Source organism: Diplotaxodon limnothrissa, linkage group LG22, assembly GCF_057381915.1.
Source record: "Diplotaxodon limnothrissa isolate DT_005_m linkage group LG22, D_limnothrissa_male_GT1.1, whole genome shotgun sequence".
NCBI classification, from domain to species: domain Eukaryota; kingdom Metazoa; phylum Chordata; class Actinopteri; order Cichliformes; family Cichlidae; genus Diplotaxodon; species Diplotaxodon limnothrissa.
Genome location: NC_140616.1, coordinates 21,158,850 through 21,182,493, shown reverse-complemented (window position 1 = coordinate 21,182,493; position 23,644 = coordinate 21,158,850). Strand labels below are relative to the sequence as shown.

The 23,644-nt window shown below is 42.3% G+C and overlaps 1 protein-coding gene across 1 annotated transcript; it reads right to left on the bottom strand.

Annotated features, from left to right (window-relative positions):
* Positions 1-271: 271 nt before the first annotated feature.
* Positions 272-18,544, bottom strand: col1a2 (collagen, type I, alpha 2). The gene is made up of 50 exons (XM_085346429.1): positions 18,361-18,544; positions 17,733-17,734; positions 15,446-15,481; positions 14,976-15,059; positions 14,390-14,446; positions 14,131-14,175; positions 13,986-14,039; positions 13,841-13,894; positions 13,657-13,710; positions 13,505-13,558; positions 12,917-12,970; positions 12,735-12,779; positions 12,470-12,568; positions 12,215-12,268; positions 11,836-11,934; positions 11,586-11,630; positions 11,362-11,460; positions 11,182-11,235; positions 10,972-11,079; positions 10,817-10,870; positions 10,628-10,726; positions 10,130-10,183; positions 9,931-10,029; positions 9,770-9,823; positions 9,621-9,674; positions 9,465-9,518; positions 9,291-9,344; positions 9,167-9,211; positions 8,833-8,931; positions 8,430-8,537; positions 8,274-8,327; positions 8,098-8,151; positions 7,308-7,361; positions 7,117-7,170; positions 6,912-7,019; positions 6,627-6,680; positions 5,078-5,131; positions 4,812-4,973; positions 4,558-4,665; positions 4,140-4,247; positions 3,906-3,959; positions 3,679-3,786; positions 3,524-3,577; positions 3,330-3,437; positions 3,098-3,151; positions 2,765-2,872; positions 2,387-2,633; positions 2,075-2,259; positions 1,745-1,987; positions 272-1,634 (listed from the first exon to the last, which is right to left on the bottom strand). The coding sequence occupies exons 1-50, from the start codon at positions 18,428-18,430 to the stop codon at positions 1,488-1,490; spliced, it is 4,059 nt and encodes a 1,352-aa protein (XP_085202555.1). The 5' UTR covers positions 18,431-18,544; the 3' UTR covers positions 272-1,487.
* Positions 18,545-23,644: the final 5,100 nt, after the last annotated feature.

Sequence of the window (23,644 nt, the reverse complement as noted above, 5' to 3'; positions counted from 1 at the left end):
ACCCGTGTACGTGTGGACGTAGCCTAAATGAACTGGACATGAAGAAGATACTCTCGTAAATGCACGCCACACTGCCTTCTAGTGGTTGTAGAAGGTGTTGCAGCTGATCTCATACGCCATCACCCTGAGTGAAACACCTATTTATCTCCAGAACTGCCGTATTCTTAACTGAGACTGACTTATGACTATGTTCACGCATGACTGCAAGCCTTGAATCCAAATCACAGAGATTTATTTGGATGCAAAAGCTGTATTATGCAAGGAAAAAAAGCAACATGAGAGGATGCATATTTACAAGGAACAATGCACTTTAGTAATCACACATTGGCATGGACAGTGTAAACAGAAATTTACTGTACATTAAAATTGAATGTACCGTTGGAAAGCAGGGTAAAAAAAAAAAAAGGTGGGGGATGTGAATGAGGACACTGCTGTGCTTCCACAATAGGAAGATGTTTAAAGTCAGTGATGATATGTAAATCATCAGCCAAACTAGAACCAAAGTACAGTGACACACCTTCATCGGTGTCCTTAAAACACGAAAGCACTTAAGTCACTGCGTAGTGTGTTTTGGAACATTGGACATGCTTTATTTCAGAACTTTTCACAATTTATTTAAACATCTCACATATACAAAATAGGTACAATAGACTTTGTTGTGTCATTTTTTGAGAGAGAGGCCGCCTTAAAAAAACCATTCAGAACGAGATGAATTATGTGCTGTCAGAATGAACACTGGGTGTGGGATTGGAAGAGTGAAAAAGCCTGAAGGAAAAAAAAACAAACAAACAAAGAAAAATAAAATCTAGAAAAAAAGAAAACAAAAGAATAAAAACCCAAACAAGACATCAGGTTTAGACTCATTCCACCTGCTTAGAATGGAGGAATATCAGGGGAAGATTGCAAGACTCCTTAAAGGTCAATACAAAATAATACAGTTAAAAAAGTGGTTTGCTCCACAGCTGCATATTAGCACCATAGATCTTTGCTTCAAGTAACCGAGCACCTTCCGATACGGGACAAAGCTTGAAGCATTAGAAATCATAACATCTCGGTTGTGGACCCAGGTTTTGGTAATAGTATTTTCTTTAGGTACAGGCATGAGGTAGTTTAAACCTTTTTTCATGGAAATTGTGGTTTTAAACCTCCTCTTTGGAAGATATACAAAGACCACAAAGTGATGCATACTTTCAGCGTTTTTATTACACTTCTTTTATTTTTTACAAAAGGATGACATGATGTCCCACAACAAGGTGTATTCCCGCGTCCCTTTGGGTTGCTGTATTTATTTTGCATTGCACCAACGCTCCGATCAGTCCGTTCAGTCCTCTCCGATAGTTGCCCATCGTAAGCAAGTGGATGCGCAGAGAGAAATCAGCATTCAGTATAAAAAAAAAAAAACGAACACAGATAGAAGGGCAGAGATTTTGTTTTTTTTTTCGTTCTTCCTCTCTTTTTTTTCCGGTGTTAATTTATCATGAGTCTATTTATTTGAAACAGACTGGGCCAATGTCCAAACCAAACTCCTGATCAGCTCTACCAATGTCCAAAGGTGCAATGTCGAGGATGGGGAGGCGAGATGGTTTATTTGTTCTGTACTCGATCACTGTCTTGCTCCACTCACCAGTGTGTGTCTGCAGGAGTAAATCGGAGGAAAAGAGAGGTTGAGTATTGGAGCAGAGGTTTAACAACACAAGTCACAAAGCTGCGAAGCAGACTGAAACGTAACAGCAATGCTACTCACAGTGCAGCCGTCCTCTAGCACGGAGAAGGTGAAGCGGCTGTTGCCCTCAGCTCTCAGCTCCACATCGTTGGAGCCCTGGAGTACCACGGCCTTCTTCAGGCTGCCGCTCTCACCGTCCATGTAGGCAACGCTGTTCTTGCAGTGGTAGGTGATGTTCTGGCTGGCCTGGTTGGACAGCAGGCGCATGAAGGCCAGCTGGGTGGCCATGCTCTGGGGGCTGAGGGTCTCATCGTTGTAGGTGAACTGCAGGAAGGAAAGAACCAGTGAGTGTTTCCTGTAGAGGTTAAGCTTGTTTTCATTTCACATGATGCAAGTTGCCTGCTCTCTCACCTCAGTGCCACCGTTGATGGTCTCACCGAACCAGACGTGCTTCTTGTTCTCGGTGCTTCTGTACCAGTTCTTGCGGGCGATGCTCTCAGGGTGGGCGTAGATGCAGGTCTCACGGGTGGTGAAGTCGCAGAAGACCTTGATGGCATCGTTGGTGCAGCCCTGGTTGGGGTCGATCCAGTAGAATCCTTCAGGAAAAGCAGAGAGTCGCATTAACTGGAGTAGGTCAGTTACACGCATGGCCTCTGTAAATGCTTCAGAACATAGTAACAGTGGCACTTTGCTATTATTTTGAGGAGCTGAAGCCAAGCTTACCGCTGCTCCAGTCAGGGTGGCTGAGCTTGATGTCACGGCAGGTGCGGGCAGGGTTCTTCCTGGATCCCTCAGGGGTGAGCAGGTTCTCGAGCTGAGTGTTGAGAGACTTGATGGTGGCATCAACCTCGTAGTCCTTGGCTCTCAGAGCAGGCTGGTCAGCTCTGTACTCATCATATCCTCCGGAGACATCGTATCCACCACCAGCAGGGCCGGGAGGTCCAGGCAGACCGGGAGGTCCGGGAGGACCCTAACATGGATAAGACAATGGAGTGATGTGTAAAGAACAGTTCTGTAATAGCACTAAACTGTCCAGGGTGCAAAATAAAAGTTGCAGTATTTAAGAAGGTGATGAAGCTGTTGATATAAAGGCAAACTTACCACTGGTCCGGTGTATCCATTGGGTCCACGAGGACCAGGAGCACCCATAGTACCATGGGCACCAGGTCTGCCATCCTTACCAACGGGTCCATGGGGTCCAGCAGGTCCCTAAAGAAATCACATCACACAAACATTTGTGGTTTTATTAATCTACAAATTAAAGGTGCTCTGTCAAAAATAGCAGGAGTGTATGTGGGTAGGAGTGGCTAGGAGCTAGGAGCTACATACACTTATTTCTCACTAACGGTGAAACTTTTCAATAGGGCATGCACAGATGATCTTCGATGCATGTAGAAGAAAAAAAAATAAGCAAGCTGCTGGGATTCTACTCACTCTGGGTCCAGAAGGTCCATGAGCTCCAGCAGCACCAGTGTCACCGGAAGGTCCCTGTGGTAAAAGAAAACACATCACTCAGTGGCATTTTAGTGACAACAAGTCTTTCCTCTCCGTGATTACATTGCCCTGCAAATGCTACTGGAATCTGTATTGAAGCATTGTTTATGAGCATAATGGGGCTGAGTATTCATACAGTTCTTGTGCATTATGCTGCTGTGCAGCCACTCACAGAAGGTCCAGGCATTCCCTGGAGACCAGGATGTCCACGCAGACCCTTCATGCCTCTCTCTCCCCTGTCTCCAGCAACTCCCTTCTCACCACGAGGTCCAGCAGGTCCCTACATTGAACAAAGACACAGGCATAAACATATTGTGGTGCATTCCTTTTGTAATTTCATTTGCTTTGCTAGTGTATTATACTTACAGGGGCACCTCTAGCTCCAGCGGGGCCAACAGCTCCAGAGGAACCTGATGGGCCCTAGGGACAGGAAAAAAAGTGAAACAAGCAGACGATTGTAGATAAAAGTACCCAGTAAACAATTTTGCTTATATTGGGAATTTAATGATTAGAATATTTACAGCCTCTCCACGGTTTCCAGGTCTGCCGGCAGCTCCAGTGGGTCCAGCAGGTCCAGGGGCACCAGCAAGTCCCATGGCGCCAGCAGATCCAGGCTCACCACGGTCTCCCTAAGCACGGTGGGTCACGGTGGAAGTTGGTTAATAAAACATAGTATATATATATATATATATATATGTGTGTGTGTTCTGTGCATGATAATGGCTTAAGGTACACGACAGGGCATTACCTTCAATCCAGCAGCACCAGGACGACCAGGAGGTCCATCGTTACCAGTGTTGCCCTGTGGATTGTAAAGAACAGAGAAGTTTATATAAAAGTTTAACAGGCTTACTATTTTAAAATGTTATGTGATTTTTTTTAAAGCAAATATATCACAGAAAATACAGAACACATAATTATATTATTTTAGCACTCTCTATAAATCATTCATAGATCGGTAGTAGGGGTTACAAGTCTTTACCTCACGTCCAGCCTCTCCCTGGGGTCCGGTCATACCAGGCAGGCCAATGTTGCCAGGGGCTCCACGGGCTCCAGGGGGACCAGCAGGTCCAACTCTACCAGGCTCTCCCTGGGATATGACACAGAGAAAATCAGTGGGTCAAATATAGTCAACCAATAACATGGATGCTGTGTACGTTCAGACTTTTGGGGACGAGGGATCTTCCCATTATCAAAAGTGCATGTGGTCTTTCTGAGACATCCTCCAAAATGGAAATTATGGTCTGTCGTCTGGACTAGCACTGTTGTCCATGCATATTTAAAATTTGTTGTCCATGGTTTGAATTGACCAACACTTTCTGAATGATAATACACATTCAGTGGTTCATCAAACAGGTAATTTTTTTTTCGTGGTATAATCAGAACTAGTTTCTACTTACCACACCACCAGCAGCACCAGGTGTACCACGATCTCCTCTAGAACCAGGCAGACCAACGAATCCCTGAAGTCCAAGAGGACCAGAAGTTCCAGGAGCACCAGGAGGACCCTAAAATACATCATCAGTCACACATTTAAGAGCTGAGGATGCAGTTCTTAAGATCTATATATGCACATCAGCGGTATAAGCAAGGATGCCACTAAAGTGTCCTCAAAGTTTCAGTGCACCACAATTTCAAGAGGGCTATAACTTACAGGGGGGCCAGACTCTCCACTGGGTCCCTTCTCTCCAGCAAGACCAGATGGTCCAATCATTCCGGACTCTCCAGAAGAACCAGTGGGACCAGCATCACCACGGGGACCACGAGGTCCATCCTTACCAGAGGGACCAGCGGGGCCAGGGGGTCCAACAATACCCTGAGAGGGGAAGAGAAGGAACGAGGGGTCATGTCAAGTCAGTTTGTATGTTTGAGGTTATTACTAAAATGTAATTTATTAGTAAATGCAAAATCTATACTTACAACAGGACCAGCAGCACCAACTCTGCCGGCAGCACCAGGGAAACCAGTCAGACCCTGACCAGAAACACACACAGTGGTTAAGCAGAGGTCATTCAAAATGTTTGTTGTGTCTACGTTTGTGTGTGTAGATGGGCTGAGAGTTAAGACACGATACACATAGTTTTAGATCTGCACAAATACAAAATTCAATCAGCAGTTCTTCAAATCCATAAGATCCTTTGATGACATTATTTGCTGGTTGTCTAGAAACCTTTCTGAACTGAGCAGAAACTCGATGGAAATATTTGTTGTTGGTCTAAAATTCAAGATGGAAAATCTGTTAATATTTATCACCGCTTTTTCTCAAACACAGCGAGCAGGTTAGAACCCTGGGCATTATTTTTTTTACAGTTATCTCAGTTTTGATTGTCATGTTAATAAGGTCACCAGGACTGCTTTCTGCCACCTAAATTGATCAAAAGTTAGAAAATACTTCTCTCAAACTGACTTTGAGGATATGATCCATTCATTCATATCAAACAGGTTAGACTGCTGTAACGCTCTATTTGCAGAACTGTCAGAATTATCAGTATAACTACTTATATTCGTTCAGAATGCAGCAGCCAGAGCCTTACATGTACACGCAAATGTGAACATAACACCCTAATACTGAAGTCACTTTATTGGTTTCCAGTTTAACATGAAATTACCGTTTAAATCTATGAGTTCATAAAGCTCTTTGGTTTGGTCCTCCAACACATCTTTGACTTGTTTAGTGTCTATAAACCAGTCGTACCTCTCAGGTAATCTTTTAACTGGTCCCAGAATGAGATATAAATGAGTGCCGAGGTTGCTTTCAGTTAATGTGATGCTCTTCAAAAACAACCTGACCCCTGACCTGAGGTCAGTTACACCTGTGCCTGCATTCAAAAATGGACTAAAAACCTCTTACAGGCTTACACTTACACTGTATGAGTGTGTATGCTTGTGCGTGTGTGCATGCTAACTTATATTATATGTCTTTGTAGAATTAGTTTTATTGTTTTTATTTCCTTAAGTCATTCCAAAGATAAAAGGATTTTTTGTGTTTTTATCTTTAATGTCAAGCAGATTGATTTTACATGTAGCGAATAGCGAAATGTGCTGTATGAATAAAATTGCCTTTGGTGTTACCATTAAAATACATTTGAGTGATTTAGAGGAAACACTGGAAAATGAACAGATCAAAAGCTGACAAAGTCTGCTAAGTTAAAACAGTGATACTGTGCGGTTATGTGCATAAATTTACACAAATGCACACAATATTGACTCACTAGTACAAACTAGTTCCTATTTGGGCTTATATTAAAAAATATAAACATTTTAAAAAGGGCAGTACAAGAAATAACTGATAAATGGCTTAATCTCATGTTTTAATGTTGCCTTTTTTTAAAGTTCCTAACAGCTTTGATTGGAACTCCTACTCACTGCATGCTATGGTTGCTTTTAAGCCCACGGAGTTAATGAGTGCATTCATGAGAGTGTCGTGTGTGGCTGGTAAAGCTGTTTATTTGTATGTTTGAATACTCACAGAAGGTCCATTGTCTCCACGAGCACCAGGAGGTCCACCAGGGCCAGCAGGACCCTAGATACCGGAAGAAGAAATCAAAGTCAGTGTCATATCAAGACTGCTCCCCTCTAATCTATAAACATAAACAGTATTTTGAAATAGCTGTTGATTTTATCCCACTGTGAACACTCTCATAGATGCCTGGTAATGCTAAATCAGTGAAATCATGTTAGATCTCTCTCAATTTGTTTAGCTTTGCTGGATGCGTGTTTGTGTGTGTATATGTCCAGTGAAAGTGGTACTTACAGCAGGTCCAGACTGTCCAGCAGGTCCAGCGAGGCCAGAGGGGCCAACTTCTCCCTTTCCTCCTGAAGGTCCACGCTCTCCTCTTGCTCCAGGTTGACCATCAGCACCCTGTAGCAAGCGTGGTTGTGGTATGTAAGTATTGGCTCATCTTTATCTATTGAACATGACATGGGGAATGGGGTACTGAATTTCAAAATGGGCTTACAGGGGGGCCAGCGAATCCAGGACCTCCAGCGGGTCCAACCTCTCCACGTTCGCCCTGTGGACAACAAGCAGTGGGGTCAAAAAGACTGTTCAAACTAAAAGATGGAAGCTTGTGTTTTGCCAGGTTCTGCTATGAGATATTTAAACGCAAATGTAAGCTAGTGGAACAAGGAGTGATCAGCAGCTACTCACAGAGGGTCCACGAGGTCCAGCTGGGCCGGCAGGTCCGAAGGAACCACCCTCACCCTGGAGGAGAGAACAGGAAACATTTTATTAGCTTACAATTGTTCCAAGCATCCACTGACTTGTCACGCTCCGTTATGTGGGAATATACTTCAATATGCCATATATTATAAGAATGCTCTAAATAGTCAGCATTTTCCTTCTTAAAGAATTTTGTTATTGTACTCTTGGCTCTGTTGGTTGTGTTTATAGAACAACATACACAAACACTCAGGAAAACAAATTTAAAAAATACTTGCAAATTCCTATATTTTGATTTAAATAAATATTTAAATGCCAGTAATAAATATGAATACTTGTTTTCTGCATTATTTTTAGGTTAACCACTGTCATCTTACATTTCATTGCAGGTTGCTCATTGCTGTTATTTTGCATAATAGCCATTAGATGGCGGTGTTGAGGTTCTAGCTTTAGTCATAACAGTGTTTCGGCTACTTAAAATTTCTGTTTTAGAGGGGTGGGACGTCCCACATAAAGGTACTGAGCAATAAAATTATGAAAGTGGTGTGAACGTCTGCAAATGGCTTTTTATTTAAGGTAACTGGTCCTACAGTGGATGAGTTATGTTCAATACTTTTGCTGGCATTCATTTTTTAAATACTGTAAAAATGAATTAAATATTAAAAAACCCCAATCAAACAAAGTTTGTTTGCATTATAGAATCTATATAATCTAAAAACATTAAATTTGGTGGTTTCTTTCTATTATTTATTTAATGGCAACTATTTTATCAACTTACCTTATCACCGTTGGCTCCAGTGGGTCCTGGAGGTCCAGCAGGTCCTTGCAGACCCTAGATTAAGTGAGGAGAGCACACTGAGATCAGGGTTATGACTGACACACTCAAATTGAGGAAATAAATGTGTAAAGTTTTTACATTAAGCATACTAACAAAGACGGGAGAGTTTTACTTACACGGGGACCATCTCTGCCAGGATTGCCGTCAGGGCCTTTGTGTCCAGGCTCTCCCTTGGGAGAGGGGAAGAGGGTGTAAGACGCACAACAGCAAAGAAACAATACTCCCTCATTTACACCCATTTTATTTGCTGGTGGCAGATTTCTAGAACTTACCTTCTCTCCCTTGGGTCCAGGAGTACCAGCACCTCCACGCTCTCCGGGCATGCCACCAGCTCCCTGATGTCCAGGTGCACCAGCAGCTCCAGCAGGACCAGGCTCTCCCTGGAAACAAAGAGGATAAACTTGGGTTCATATTTGAACAACATAAATATTGATGTTTTCAATTTTCCAGCTATATACAGATTTTATTATCACATAATTCTTAATTTTTAAAGTTTCTCAGAGCTATCACTGCATGAACAGTGAGATTTTGATCAGTAAGCAATGCTGGAAATTGCTGTGAAAGTGCATTTTAAAGACCATTCCGTGACAGGCCAGAGAAGGTCCATGAACTGTCAGGTTTCATGACATATGTTCAGAAGTTCCATCAATTTCTGTAAAAATAGAACTGTCTTACCTTGCCACCATCAGCTCCAGGGGTTCCAGCAGGTCCACGGGCTCCAATTGGTCCCTGAGGTCCAGCAGATCCAGCAGCACCAGGGTTACCACGCTCTCCCTGGAGAAACAGACATGCATATTTTAATTTGTGTTCTCTATATTTGATTCTGAGTATGTTTTTATAGCAATAGATTTAAAGGTTTGAAAAGCCTACAACATATTAAAGGGTCTTGATTCATTTAGTGCACATAGACCTGGACACATATGCACTTTTGACAGGCTTTGCTACTGTGTAAAAATCCTATATTGCTGCATTTGTTTTGGAAAACAATGTCACTGACAGGTGATCTCACCTTGCCACCAGCAGCTCCAGCAGGTCCTGGCTCTCCTGGGATACCCTACAGAGGCATTTTTGTTTGGTTAGACATGGACTTAAATTTTCAATAATGCTGCTTTTACAGTTTTCCAAATACTTACTCTGTCTCCAGGCTTGCCAGCCTCACCAGCATTTCCAGCGGGTCCAGGCAGACCCTGAAAATATCAAGACTCTACATCAGCTCCAATTGCATCAAAAATTTTAGCAATCAGCTTAAAATGGCTGTAAAATCATGCACCATTTTTCTATATTTAGAGAAAATTATGGATCCAAACCTGGAAGCCAGGAGCACCAGAAGGTCCCTGCTCTCCCTTCTCACCAGGTCCTCCCTGTAGAGAGAAAGAGACAAGTTATCAGAGTCGAAGACAAAGACAATGCAGTGGCTATTATTCATCAAGATCTACTCATGCGCTGCACATAAGATCACGCACAGCAGGTCCAGTAGCACCAGTGGCTCCATTGTTGCCATCAGCTCCAGGGGGTCCCTAGACACAAGGATAAAGAGAGTGATGCCTTTTAACTACTGAAGCCATTACCAAATTAAATTCAAGTTTTATATATTATAACATTTGTGACTTACTCTCAGTCCAGTGGGGCCAGTGCCTCCCCTCTCTCCAGGCTTGCCAGGCTCACCCTAAAACAAAAAGCAGTTAGTAAGTTAATAAGTACAGATTTAGGTTAACTTGAAAAACAAAGAAGGATATAGTTCCATGTTTAATTCTTGAAAAGAAAAAGGCTTACAGAAGGTCCTTTGGGTCCAGGGAAACCAATGTTTCCGGACAGGCCTCTAGGTCCACTTGGGCCTGGAGGTCCACTGCGGCCATCTTGTCCAGAAGGACCCTGGAGCGACAAACAAAGATTGCAGCAGGAAATTATATTTACTGTAAAAAAAAACAAAACAGTAGGAACAATAGATGAAATAAAATTGAGGTTTACTTACAGAAGGTCCCTCCTTTCCTGGGGGTCCGGAGCTTCCAGGGCTTCCTGGGAGACCCTGTGGAAAATAATAGCTGCCATGAATTTTCCATTAAAGTTTTCTTATGGAAATTTGCATAGAAAGTTCAGACTTTGCAACTACAACTTGATTAGGCAGGCAGGCATGATACTCTGAGTCTACACATTATGAGGTTTTTATAATCTTGTAAGGTGAAGCCCTGTGTTTTCTTTTTCTTTTAATCATGGACGTTTGTAAGTAAATTCTCAGTGAATATCCAGGGTTTTCATGTAAATCTAACACTTAATAATTTCTTACAAAATTAAGACTTGAAATGAAGACTTTCACTTTAGAAATTCAGAGTTTTTTCCATCTCCATATTAGCTCCATATTTTTTTTAAAACTACAACTGCCAAATATGCACTTGCACTTTGAGGTGTCTCTGTAACTTACTGAAACTGTGAATTATAACCTTCCAAGAACAGGATTTAGTAAAAAGCTCACCCTGAGACCAGCTGGGCCAGGCTCACCAGCACGGCCAGCATCTCCAGGGGGTCCACGAGGTCCAGCAGCACCAGAAGCACCACGGGCACCAGGCATACCCTATGAAAAGGGCAGATGAGACAAATTATGAGACTTAATGTTGCCTGTATTTCAAGCAAAAAAGAGTTTTTTTAATCATTGAATACTTACAACAGGGCCAGTTCTTCCCTCACCACCAGGCATGCCACGGCTGCCAGGAGCACCCTAAAGGAGACAAATAGAATTAATGGCTGATCCCAGTAAAATGTCTCCGGCTGTAGTACATTTATGGCTCAAACTATTAAAGATGACGGGCTGGGACTCACTCTAGCTCCACGGGCACCAGCAAGCCCAGTAGCACCGAGCTCACCAGTGGGTCCTCTCTTGCCCTCCTCACCCTGAGGTCCAGGGGCTCCCTGAGGTCCAGAGTTACCCTGAGGGAAACAACATAGCAAAACGGTCATTAAATGTGCAACAGAGAGGTTTTCAGATTTATTTGGATCAAATTCTAAATGATTATAAGGACATAAACTTACAGGTTCTCCTTTGGGACCAGTATCTCCCTTTATACCCTGAACACCAGGATCTCCCTAAAATAGACAGATAAACAGACACAGTTAATCAGAAGAGCAATCATCTGTGAACAATTATGACAGTACTGGGGCGTAAGGACAGAGAATGTTTCCAGGTGGCTATTTTGTTTCTTGTGTACTCACACCCAGGCCTCTAGGTCCAGCAGCACCCTGAGGTCCCTGTGGTCCGGGTCCTCCTCTTGGTCCAGGGAAGCCAGGAGCTCCGGCAACACCAGGGGTGCCCTAAACAGCAGGTATGGTCAACAGGTCAGCATAGCATCCTATTATATCAAACCATATCAAAATAAAGATAGCTTGGTGTGACCCTGGAAATTTGTATGCACTTTTGGCTCAAGTCAAATACTTACAGCAGCTCCCTTAGCTCCATTCAGGCCATTAGCACCAGGGTTACCCTGGAGAGAAAGACCAAGAAAACAAAGTCAAGTCATTTTATTTAAAGAAAACACATTTTCAACTGATCATGTTAACATGACACCAATCTTCCCTAAAATCATGACTAAATTATAGGAGTCAGAGTCAACTAAAAGACTAATAACAGAAACAGTGGTTACACGTAACCGGAGAGTGACCTTGATGGAAACAACCTTGTATACTTACAGAGGGACCAACGGGGCCAACAGCACCATTGGGTCCGGGCTCGCCTCTAGATCCCTGAGGTCCAGATGGGCCAGTAGCTCCCACGGGTCCGGTCTCTCCCTGTCAGCAGCACAAATACATCCACAATCAAACAGTGTGCCGATATTACCTAGTGGTTGTTGGTTTTATAGTTAAAGCAGCTTAAGCAGCATTAAGTATTTGTTTTGGTTTGCAGTACTAACAGTCAAAATTCCCCTGGGGGCTACTATATAAGAATATGTGATTGGGCAGGAGCTTGCAGGCACTGGTTGTACTTGTCCTATACAGCAATAAAAACTGCCTTTTTTCACCCTAATCGTGAACCTCTCTGAGAGGCAACAGGAAGTGGCATCACACTCACCTTGGGGCCGGGGCCACCGGGAAATCCTGGGGGTCCAGCAGCACCGAGGGGTCCCTGAATAAAGGAAAAGCAGGAACACATAATAAAGTCCAAAATTTAAGAATGAACCTTTTCTGACTTGGCAGGATGGCACATTACAGTATTCATCGTGATTTATATATGAAGACAGGCTGAAGTCCAATCAGGAAAAAGCATCTCAGTGGTATCTTCTCACTCTAACACCGATAAAGGGGTTATAAGTGTGTGTGTACTCACAGCAGGGCCAGTAGGTCCAACATTGCCATCAGCACCACGAGCACCAGCAGGGCCAGCAGGGCCGGGGCGGCCTCTCTCACCAGGAAGACCACGAGCTCCCTGAAGGCAAGACAGTTACCTACAATTATCACCTGTACAGGTTTTTATACCACAGCATCATTATCATCCCATGAACATGATGCTGACTGACGCAAACAGTCACAAACATCCAAGTCAGATGTCTTTACTAAAATTTTTGTGCATGAAAGGTGAATCTCAAACTCACAGCCAGTCCAGGGCTTCCAGCAGCTCCATGAGCACCAGGCTCGCCCTATGGGAGGGAAAATGGTACGATGAGGAATGTGTCTAAACATTTTCAAATTTATCACTAATAATTAACTGGGAACTATTAAGAATTACAGTTTTTAGTTTTTGATACATTCATAGAGCAGCTAGTTGTCACCTTACCTTGGGGCCAGCACCACCGGGCTCTCCCTTGCGTCCATCCAGGCCAGTGTATCCCTGAAACACAGGAGCACAGTGATGAAAGCAGGTGAAGATATGAGAAATGTGATACAAATATAAATAAATATAACCGTTTAGATCAACATGTGAGAAGGATAATAGATTCAAATTGTAGTGCACTGCTCCAGAGATAAAACAGAACAAGGAAAAGAGTCCAACAGGGGTTATATTATAGGAGACATTAAAAAACGTCTTAAAAAAGCTATTTATAAAATCAAACATGGGTTATAGAAAGCGTTGCATCTGTCTCCATCCATCATAGGAAGGAAATGTTCAATACCTAACACCTTTCTGTGAAGCACTTTTGCAATCCAGTTATGTTAACAGGCTAAGAACTTCAAGGCATCCATTAGGAATTCAGGAGGTTAGGTCCATAATCACTCCCTGTGGAGGTAATTACAATGCAATTTCTAAGGAGCACAGGTGTGTCTCCACCTCCACTTTCTTCTTTTTAGCACTTTGTTTGAGCTCTCAGGTGTCCACAAAGGATCGGGTAAAGTTAAAGCAGAGGGAAAAAAAATCAGCACTCACTCTGTGTCCCTTCATTCCTGGAAGTCCAGGGGTTCCAGGGAATCCACGAGCACCCTGCAAATCAAACACAAAGAACATATTAAGTACTTCACATCTGCAAATCCATTTCTTGCTTATATCTGTTTGTGGTTATCGTGGTGCAAATCTCTTACCTGAGGGCCGGGGACACCTCTGTCTCCGGGCTTGCCAGGTCTGCCATTGTTACCCTGTGAATCAGTGAAATAGACTTTAGGCCACAACAAAGAACTACCGCAGCCACTCGCAAAATATTCACAGAAGAGTGGCAACAAAAATGATTTTGCATTTTGAACAGCAGTTACACTAATGTGTACGTACATCTTCTCCAGCTTTGCCAGGAGGTCCAGGAGGGCCACGAGGACCAACAGCGCCCTGGGAAAGAAAACCAGAGCATTAAGATCTCCAGGATGAACTTTTAAGTCGACATTGAAAGAAGTGTAAATGTTTAGGAGGATGATCTTACGGCCTGTCCGGGCTCTCCAGGCTCACCAGCGTGTCCTGTGTGTCCTTGAGGTCCCTGTTGAATGAGAGGAGATGCAGCATTTAGTCATAAAAATCTTTAAAAAGACAGTTGTATAGGTTTAATTTTCGCACATATTTATACTTACAGAAGCTCCAGGAGATCCGGGAGGGCCTCTTGGTCCCATCAAACCCTGAAAAGAAGAAAAGAAGTAAACAATCAATCATCAGCTCTCAGTTAGACTGTCATTAAAACATTTTGTGGTGACTGAAATCAAAATTTAAACACGTGAAATACACGAAACTTTCCATGCACTGTAGTCATCCCAAATTATATATGTAAAAATATTAGTTTTTGTGACATATGGGCTAGTGTTGTTGTGTGGCAATGAAGAGAGGGGTCCTCACCATGGGTCCAGGGCCAGGATCAGGGCCTTTTACACCATCGTACTGAGCAGCAAAGTTCTGTTGAACAGAAGAAAGCACAGATTAATACTTATGTATGCATAATAAACACTTTTCTATAGCTAAAGGGCATTAAGACTAAAGTAATTTAGATTTCCAGTTCCAGTAGTTCCTGTAGTTCAAACTTGTCTCACAATCAGCAGCCACAGACTACTGCAAACATGCGCTTTATTCACCTGAAGAGTTTCTTAAAACACTAAAGTTTTCACCGAGCAGCTTTATGGATTAAACACAGACAAAATGAGCAAAATGAGTGGTAACCAGGCATGTGGTATCTCTTTTTTTAAAATGCTTTGATCCAAAATGGATAAATGACAAAAAGGTCAAAGATTACAGGGTTAATTAAGGAGACAGAGAGGGGCAACCAGAGGTCAAAAAAATAAAAGAAGCTATACGCTTTTTACGGCTGGTTTCGTGTTTGTTTCCTATGAACGGCTTGTCATTTTTTCCTCAAAGATGCTTTATCAGCATTATTTAGAGCACATTTGCAGTAAACACCATCTACGCAGACTGTTTATTCTCTACTTACTCCTCCAAGTCCAGGGGGACCAGGGGGGCCAGCGGGGCCAGGAAGTCCGGGTAAACCATCTTTTCCATTTGGGCCGGGAGGACCCTGTAAAACAGAGATGACATGAGTTGGTAAACACTGTTATTATTGAACGATGAGCTGCTGAGATTTAAGGAGGCGACGCTTGTCTGTTTTTATCTCGCAAGCTCTTATTTTGAAAAAACGAAGGTGTTTTAAATTGTTAAAATAAATCAGTGAATAAGTCTGCCACACTGTCGTATCAAAGATATCAGAGGCATTCTCATATGTTACAATTAAGAAAAATAGTGCCATTGGAAATGTAAACAAAGGGGTGTGGCCTGCCAAGGTTAACAGGTCAGGTGACGTTGACAAAAACGTTGCCAAAGATGCCTCATGAGTGTAAATGATCAAATACTTCAGTGGCATGTTAGCGTGTTTATCACAGAGAGAGCAGTTTTGCATCTGCTTACCCGGTCACCTCGAGGTCCTTTCGCTCCTCCTGGACCCTGCGGCACAAAAGTCATTCAGTCAGACCAAAAACATGGAGCAGATGGCCTCAGTTTGTTACTTCAACAGCATTTCATTTCAAAACTATCCCCACACTAAAGCGGGCCACCGCTTCTGATCTGAAAACCAGATGCATGCAACCTGGACTTAAACTGTAATTTAAAACAATCTGGGATTTCTTGTATCCTCAGAGGCTAAGCAAGTCAAGAAAAATAAAGGGAAACAAAAGAAAACAGAAAAACTGAGTGATTGAACCAGTCATCATGAAGGTGGCATTTGAACTTTCCTAATATAAACTATGCTTCATGCATCTTAGACACAATCCAAACAAGCCAGAGGTCCAACATTATGCATTATTGCCTCGGTTAAGATAAATAGAAGATCTTTTCAGTCTTTTCAGGGTTCCATGCAACAATTTAATGAGCTGGCAATCCCATTCATTCAGATTATTGCCTTCTATTCTTGTGTGTGACTGTAACGAGGACTGGCCATTGTTCTAAAATAATGCAGCGTGCAGACGTGCTGTCACAGTGACATGTGAATCACGCTCGTGCAGATAAACTAATGTGAGAACCCAGGAGGACAATGTGCATGTGGTCAACATGCGCACATCAGAGATGCTGAGAGGCAACAAAATGAAACATTCAAAACCAGACTGGACAATCACTCAGGAGTATGAGCATGTTAGTCTATGGAACAGCTATCAAGTTACCGCAATCACACCACGCACAGTGGTGCCTGGACGTGGTGAAGCTGTAAACACCAAAAGCAGTGGGTGCTTAGTTTCAGGCAATCTCAGCTATGAGCAGAAGAATTCCCAAATTCAATCTTAAATCAGGATCAGAGGGAGACTCCAAACGGAGCCAAAGCCAGCTGTTATAGGGGCAAACCTCCCTCTCTGGTTCCTCACTGCTGTCCTCAGAAAAGGTCCTTTGTACCAGGCCCCATGGGTGCCTCAGCCCTGTGGTTTTAGCTTTCATTGACACAAACTTAAGCCAATAGGACCCTCACCTATTCATGGACAGGAAGGGAGAAAACTGCAAGAAATAACTGAGCTCAGGGTCTGAAATTCCTAACGGCACTCCTCTGCCATAGTTCAGATTGCTTGAATCGTTAAAAGACGACAGAGACCTTCATTCACGGGCATTTCAGAGATTGTGGAAGAAAAACGGAAAAAACTTTAAGGTATGTTGTTTTCATGGTAGCATGCAGGTGTACTAACCGCAACTGTGGCATTGTAGAGATGAGGATGAGGAGGGAGAGGCAGAAGAGAGGGGCAGGGAGAGAAAAAGGGAATACGCCGTTAGAACATAATAATAATTTTAGGGCAAAACCTGAAAAAGAAACAAAGCAGTTTTCATCTTCTACTTAATGCTTCATGGTTGAATCTGCCTAAGATCTTCGTATTAAAATGCTGAGTGTGTTATTTCAGGTTTAAAATATTCTGGAGACTGTGTTCAAGTCAGTACATTCAAAACTAGAAAAAGTGACTTTTCAAACAGTGCTTTTCTTTTTCGTTCACTGTGTCACACAGTCGGGGGCTTTTTACACTACGCTGATCGGGTGTGTCTGTAAATGCTGAGCAGACGCTTCTGTGCAGGCCTAAAATAAGCATCCTTCCTGCATGTTTTACTCGCTGCATAACATGTCTCAGCCTCTCTTAAAAGCGTAGCTGAGGGCCATGCCTGCACAGTTTGTGAATCACAGCAAACTTCGTCAAACTGTCGGTAATGAATGTGAATGTCATTGTTGGAGCATTCCACATGTTCGCGCTCCAGCTGCGAGCAAGCCTGGACAGGCCGCTTATGCCCTAGGGAAATGAATAGTTGGCCTGCTACAACATAGAAGACAAGACCAACATGATTTGTGATAAGAATGTATTAATTACTCCTGTCTTACTGCTTTTGCTGCAAAAATATTATAATGTGTGATTTTTCTCTGTTTTTTTAAAGGGTTGTTTAAAAACTGGTGACTTCATTCTTTAATGGTGCCTTGTGTTTTGCGTCTCTCTTCTGCACTGTGTTGCAGCTGCTCTCCACGACTCCGGACCAGCTGGTCACGGTTAGAGGTTGGCACAGCTGGGACCTCCCCGTGAACTCTAACACGTTATATCCTATCTGGACCACGAGGTGGCGCACTTGGCGGTTGAAAAGGGATGTGAGACTATTTATTTGTCCATTTCATGTAATATAATATTGCCAAATTTGTCATGATGTGTTACCTGTATAATCATCTTTTAATCTATAAAACCGCTGTATGTTAAATGTATGCTGAACTATACTGCCATTAACTGCAAGGTAGGCTGCTCAAAAAGTACTTTAAGAATCTAAATGTAATTATAAGAGAAAACGTGTCATCGTTTAGTGTCATTTCTGCTTTAGTTTTATAAATGGGGGTTGGAGATAACGCAGATGGTGGCGAGTAGATGTTTGCACCCATGACCACCAGGGGGAGACATTAGAGTTTCCTATAATAAAGCTCATTCCCTGGACGTCTGGATGGAACAATGTGTACAACGCCCCAACAAAAGCTTTTCATCCTATTCCTGAAAGAAAACCTACATTTCGACTCATTTCATTAACTTCACATGCATTACAACTTAAAAAAAAAAACCTCTAGACGTTCCTCTTTTAAAGGAACAAAATTTTCTTTTCTCTCTCTCTCTCTTTCCCTTTACGGAAACTAATCAAATCATGATAACTGGGTCCTTGGAAAAAGTGAAGAATCCTCTGCATGAGCTCAATCCGTTGAGTTTTATTCAGCAGGGCTTAAAGCTGTCTTCGGCTTGACCTCGATGTAAGTCCCAAACAAAAGCCAAGATCCTCAAGAAAAAAAAATATCCATCACAGAAGAAAAAAGAGCAGATATTCAAACTTACATTGACATGATGCTAGGTATGAAGTTACTGCAAGCAGCAACAGAATCCGGGTATCCACAAAGCTGAGCATGTCTAAGCAGACATGCAGACTCCTTGTGCTGCTGAGCCCCTGTTTTTAAACCACTTTCAGGCAGACATACAGTTGTGGTGACACGAGTAACTCCAAACTTAGCAGAAACCTGCTGCCGTGATGCTAGAATAATAAAGTCCCATCAGGCTTATTTATACGACAGGAGGGTCCCTGGTCTGCGTGTCAAAAGTCAGCCCACCGGCCAATGAGAGAAGAGAAACCCAATCTAACTTCCATCCCTCCGCAGCTCAGACTTAGTCATGTGGTGCTACATCTCCCTGCCTCCTCTCCACCAGAACCCGTTTGGCAACGCTTTGGCGATGATGACGAGTGCAACGTTTTAATTAGATCCATTCTCTTTGAGGACGTGGACAGCGTCGAGGTTTAAAAGGGAGATGAAGGCCTACTTTTTTCCTCTTTTTTTTACGGGCTGCAGGGAATCCGTGCTGTCTCTGCGCTAAGAGGTGCGGGCGCAGGAGATTCAACTTGAGATTTCTGTGCGTAAATTATGGGCACATTTCAGGGGCGCGTTGGCGGGCATCATTTGGCACCAACTAGATCAGAGTCCTTCGTTTCTGCGCTGCATTCTACAGAAACAAACTTAACTTAGAGAGAGAGGGTTTTGTGTTATCTTTTCATGTTGGAGTTTAAATGGCTCTTATTTGCCTCTTTATACTCACCGATTTATCGAGAAATTGTTGTATGATACCTTCATTTTACATTGTTTTCACTTTTCCTTTTTTTTTCTTGTGTTGTTTCCATCTACCAAGCTGTCACACTGCCCAAAAAAAGAAAAGTTTGCATCATGATTCATTTTTGCACACCCACCAAGCATTTCAACTTCAAATTTCCATTGCCTTTCAAAGTAAAACTGACAAAAAAAAAATTCATTTTCTTCTCAGAGTTTTAATAATAAACCAAAAGCATTCACTCAGCGAAAGCCTGTCAGTGGCAGGCTTCACATATAATGCAAACACACTACTCTGCAGCTTCAGGCTGACAAAAGACAGGTGTGTGGAGGAGGAGGAGAACGCTAGTTTCAATCCCTCTTTCCCTTTCTCCCTCTCTGAGCAGCTCTTACCTGCCCACATGACCAGACATGTCATCTACTCTACTGCCACTCCAACAACACTCAGCGTGGCCCTCACACTGCCTCATGCCACACATTCACTGTCCATTTGATTAAGCAAAGTGCACAACACTTTATCCTATGGCCAAAAGCAATCATGAAATGCAGGTTTAAACAAGTTCACAATTCACAGACCAGTAGGTGGATGGGGGGTATCTTTGTTATGTTAGACATGATTAGATATGAGCTTTATGATAGAGTTTTATACCTGTACTCCATTCTCTCTGTCTGTGCATTAAAATGCTTGTTTGGTCATTCAGTGCAATACTAAGAAGGCACCAGATTACATCCTGGTACAGTTCTGTTAGAGTGCACTCCTCTGGCCTCTTCCTTTCCTTTTCTCCGACGTGTTATCCGTATTCCCCTTGTGCAGCAGATATGTGTGTGTGTGTTTTTTTTAAAAGTAACTGTTGGACACTCCCGACAACCTCACCTTAACTCTTTATTTATCCAATTTACACTGCAGAGACAGAAAGACAGCAAAGAAGAAGAAGAGGTGGGGCAGTAGAGAGACAGAGGGAGAAAGAGAGATCAAATATGTTTTAAAGATGGCAGGGCTCCCACTCACTGCAGAGTTACGTTCTCATGTTTGCTGAGGATCCCAAGTAGCTGGAGAGGAGCAGACAGTCTGCGTAGGAAATCAAAGATGGCTCCCAAGCTCCACATCATCAGCCTTTTTTCTCTCTGTACAGCCATGCTCCAAGAGAAACAGCTGATCGTATTTGCAGGCCACTCCTGCAAATATATGCATTGTATTTGCTTTCAAAATATAATTTTTTTGGATTTTTTTTATAAAAATGAAAGAAAAAGAAAATCTCTGTGAGGGTCACGGGCAGGGCAGCATGTACATTATGCAGTGGTAACTAGCTGAGAGAACACTTTTCAAGTAAAATGAAGCCTATTTGAGCAAAAATGCCTTTGTGGCAAAATTTGAACGTGAATTGAACTCAAGCCAGATTTGATGTATTCCTCTTGGAGATGTGTAAAAAAAGAAAAAAATCTTCAGCCATTTTGAATCTGCTCCTCTTCTGTCTCCTACAGTGCTGCCAGCCGGGCCTGCAGACAGACTTCTCCAGCTGTGCCTCACTCTGATTGGCTGTTTCAGTAGTTTCCTCACTGGGTTTGGTCAGTGTGTGTCATATTTCACTCCTGATGTAAGTGTAAGTACATTTTGTCGTGTCAGGGTTGGCTGCCTACCTGTCAGCCAGCGGATAAGGAAAACTGCACAAGATCAATGAGATCAGTGCAAAGATTTGCTATCTTGTGCATCAAGATTGAACTATTGCATTCCTGATTGCAGAACACCAGATTATAGAGACCACCTGATAACACTTGGAGACGAAAAATGAAAGATATTCATGTAAACCTTAGAAAAGTTTTGAGCAGGATGGTTGTTATATAAAAATATCCCACACTAAATCTGAGAGGGATTTCAGCATTAGTCTACAAAACTGAAACACCATGACAGTAGATTAGAGTCAAAGGACAGGATTTTTATTAAATATGACAACAACAAGACTTTAAAGGAGCGATGTGTAGTGCCACAGAAATAAAATATTAACACAGGAACCTATGCAGAAACTCATGCTAATGCTCGACTGCTGCGAAAGGACGTTTCTTATACAATTACAATGAAATCTAGCGATTGTGCACGCCGCAACACATGATTCATGGGGAGATGATCAAACAGGGACCTTCCAGATCTAAATAGAAATCTAATACTTTTGTGGGTGGCTCTAGAAGAAGGTCTAGCATCATCATAGGTTGTTGGTTTGCTCCAGTCTGCAGGTCAAAGTACTCAAGATACTGAATCCCAAGCTGCAAGCAAAACAGCACCAGAGTTAATGTGGCTAACAGCAAACAAAGCTTCATATTTATTACATTTTATAAATGAATAAAGAAAACACTTGAAATGTTTACCATTTGTTCCAGAAGAGAGTTTTATATAAACAAAAGCATTTTTAAAAAAACGAATAAATCTTTTACCCACATTGCAAAGCTATGACTTCACAACAACATCACTGGTCAGCTGAAATGTTGATCCTGGACTAACATTATTAAGATAATGCAGTAAGAACACCAACATGAGATATGAGATCGTGTCACACGCACAGTCAGTTGGAATTCTCAGCTAACTGCATGTGTTCGGACTGCAGGAAGAACCCGGAGCAAACTCCACGCAGAGATGCGCCGTCCAGGATTCAAACGTGGGACCGACTTGCTGTGAGGAGACAGGGGTAACCACTGCACTACCATGCCACTCTATTCTGTGAAATGAAAAGACTGTCATTGGCATGTTGCCCACACACTCAGACACCAGCAGGAAGTTTAGCAACGGTGCAGAGAAAAAGAGAGAGTCGGTAATTAAAGAGGAGCGGCAGACACACATGCGGAAATGCACACACACACACACACACACACACACACACACACACACACCTTTAACTCACTGAAGCAGAGGGAGACACGACAGAGTCATCTCTGTGAGGAAAGATTCAAATAACATTTCAGATTAAGGGAAACAGAGAGTGATGGTAAACGCTGTCATCTGTGATAGAAATACACAGCAATATGAGCACTAATTAAGCAGTACATTGATTACACACACTTACACACACACACACACACACACACACACACACACACACACACACACACACACACACACACACACACACACCAGCAGACATGCAGGGGCGGCTGAGGTTTTTAAATTACAGCGTATATTCCAGGCACTTCTTTTTCGTTTTCTGCACACAAGAGCATTGAAGGAAAAACTGAACCGGATCAAACTCAGCTGAACTTGAACTAAAAGCTCTAGGTCAACAGAGAAGTTTGACTTACAGTTTTTTACAGACGCTAGGACACATTTCTCAATACTTAGGTCACGTTTGCAAAACTCCTCACACAGTGAGCACAACAGAAGTCTATGTGGGCTAAACTGAGGATCAGTTATCATTGTTTTGGCACAAAATGCATTCAATGACTACATCTCTCAAATTTCATGAATTATCTTCTCACTCAGACACAACAACTGCCAACAATCTTTGTACGTACAGGACATTTTGCATGTGCTTACATACTGTTTTCAAAACTGTTAAACTTATGGCCAAAACAATAACACAATGCAAAACTTGAAAAGACAGCAAAATTCAACAGCAATATTTTATTGAAACATATTTTAAATCTAAAAATGCAGTTTAACCAGCCACAGCTGATTCTCATTGTAGATGAACATCTACACAAGTGTTACTCCTTCAATTTTTCAACTCCTTCAATTCTGGCATGCCAGAAGATTCTTTCCTAGGTGTATTGCCCTAGATGACATAAGATGTGATGTGGATGAGAACCTGTGGCCAAATGGAGAAGACCGAGTAGATTAGCATTACTATTGTATGTGTATCAGTGGATGGTGTGTATACAAATTCTTGTATTTTGGGATTACTTAGTGCAAAAAAATAAAAATACATAAACAAATATTAACGAATTCTGCATGATGTCTGATTCATTCCAGTAACATATATTGAAATTATAAACAGAGATGTGTCCTTGTTTTACACAAGAAAACACTGTGTAATGCTACATGTTGTTAGTGTTTTTTAGGTCATTGTTTTGTGGGTGACAAAGTGTGTTTGTCGGCTGTCAACCTTTGCTAGTGTTCTGGAAGAATGAGGTTATTTGAGACCTGAATAAAGTGTTTTGGTAGTTGTAGTGCATTTTGAATGTGAAATGAACTGCTTTGCCAAGCTGACGGTCAGTTAGGAGGATTGTGTGAAGAGTTTTGCAAAAGTGACCCAAGTATTGAGAAATGTGTCCTAGCGTCTGTAAAAAACTGTAAACAATGGGACGATATAATTGGAATAAGTAAAGCATTAGCTTCCTTATATTCTGACACCTCCGATCATCCACTGCCAAATTTCTTCTTCACTAGGCTTTTTTTGTGTAAGTTTTACTATGAGAGGAGCTAACCAGGGTCAGTCCAAATATGATTTAACACCAGCAGCGGTTCAGTGAATTAATATTGTGTACATTTTCTGTCTCTGTAGGGGTTTTGATCTTTTGGACAATGCCAAGTTAGATATTTC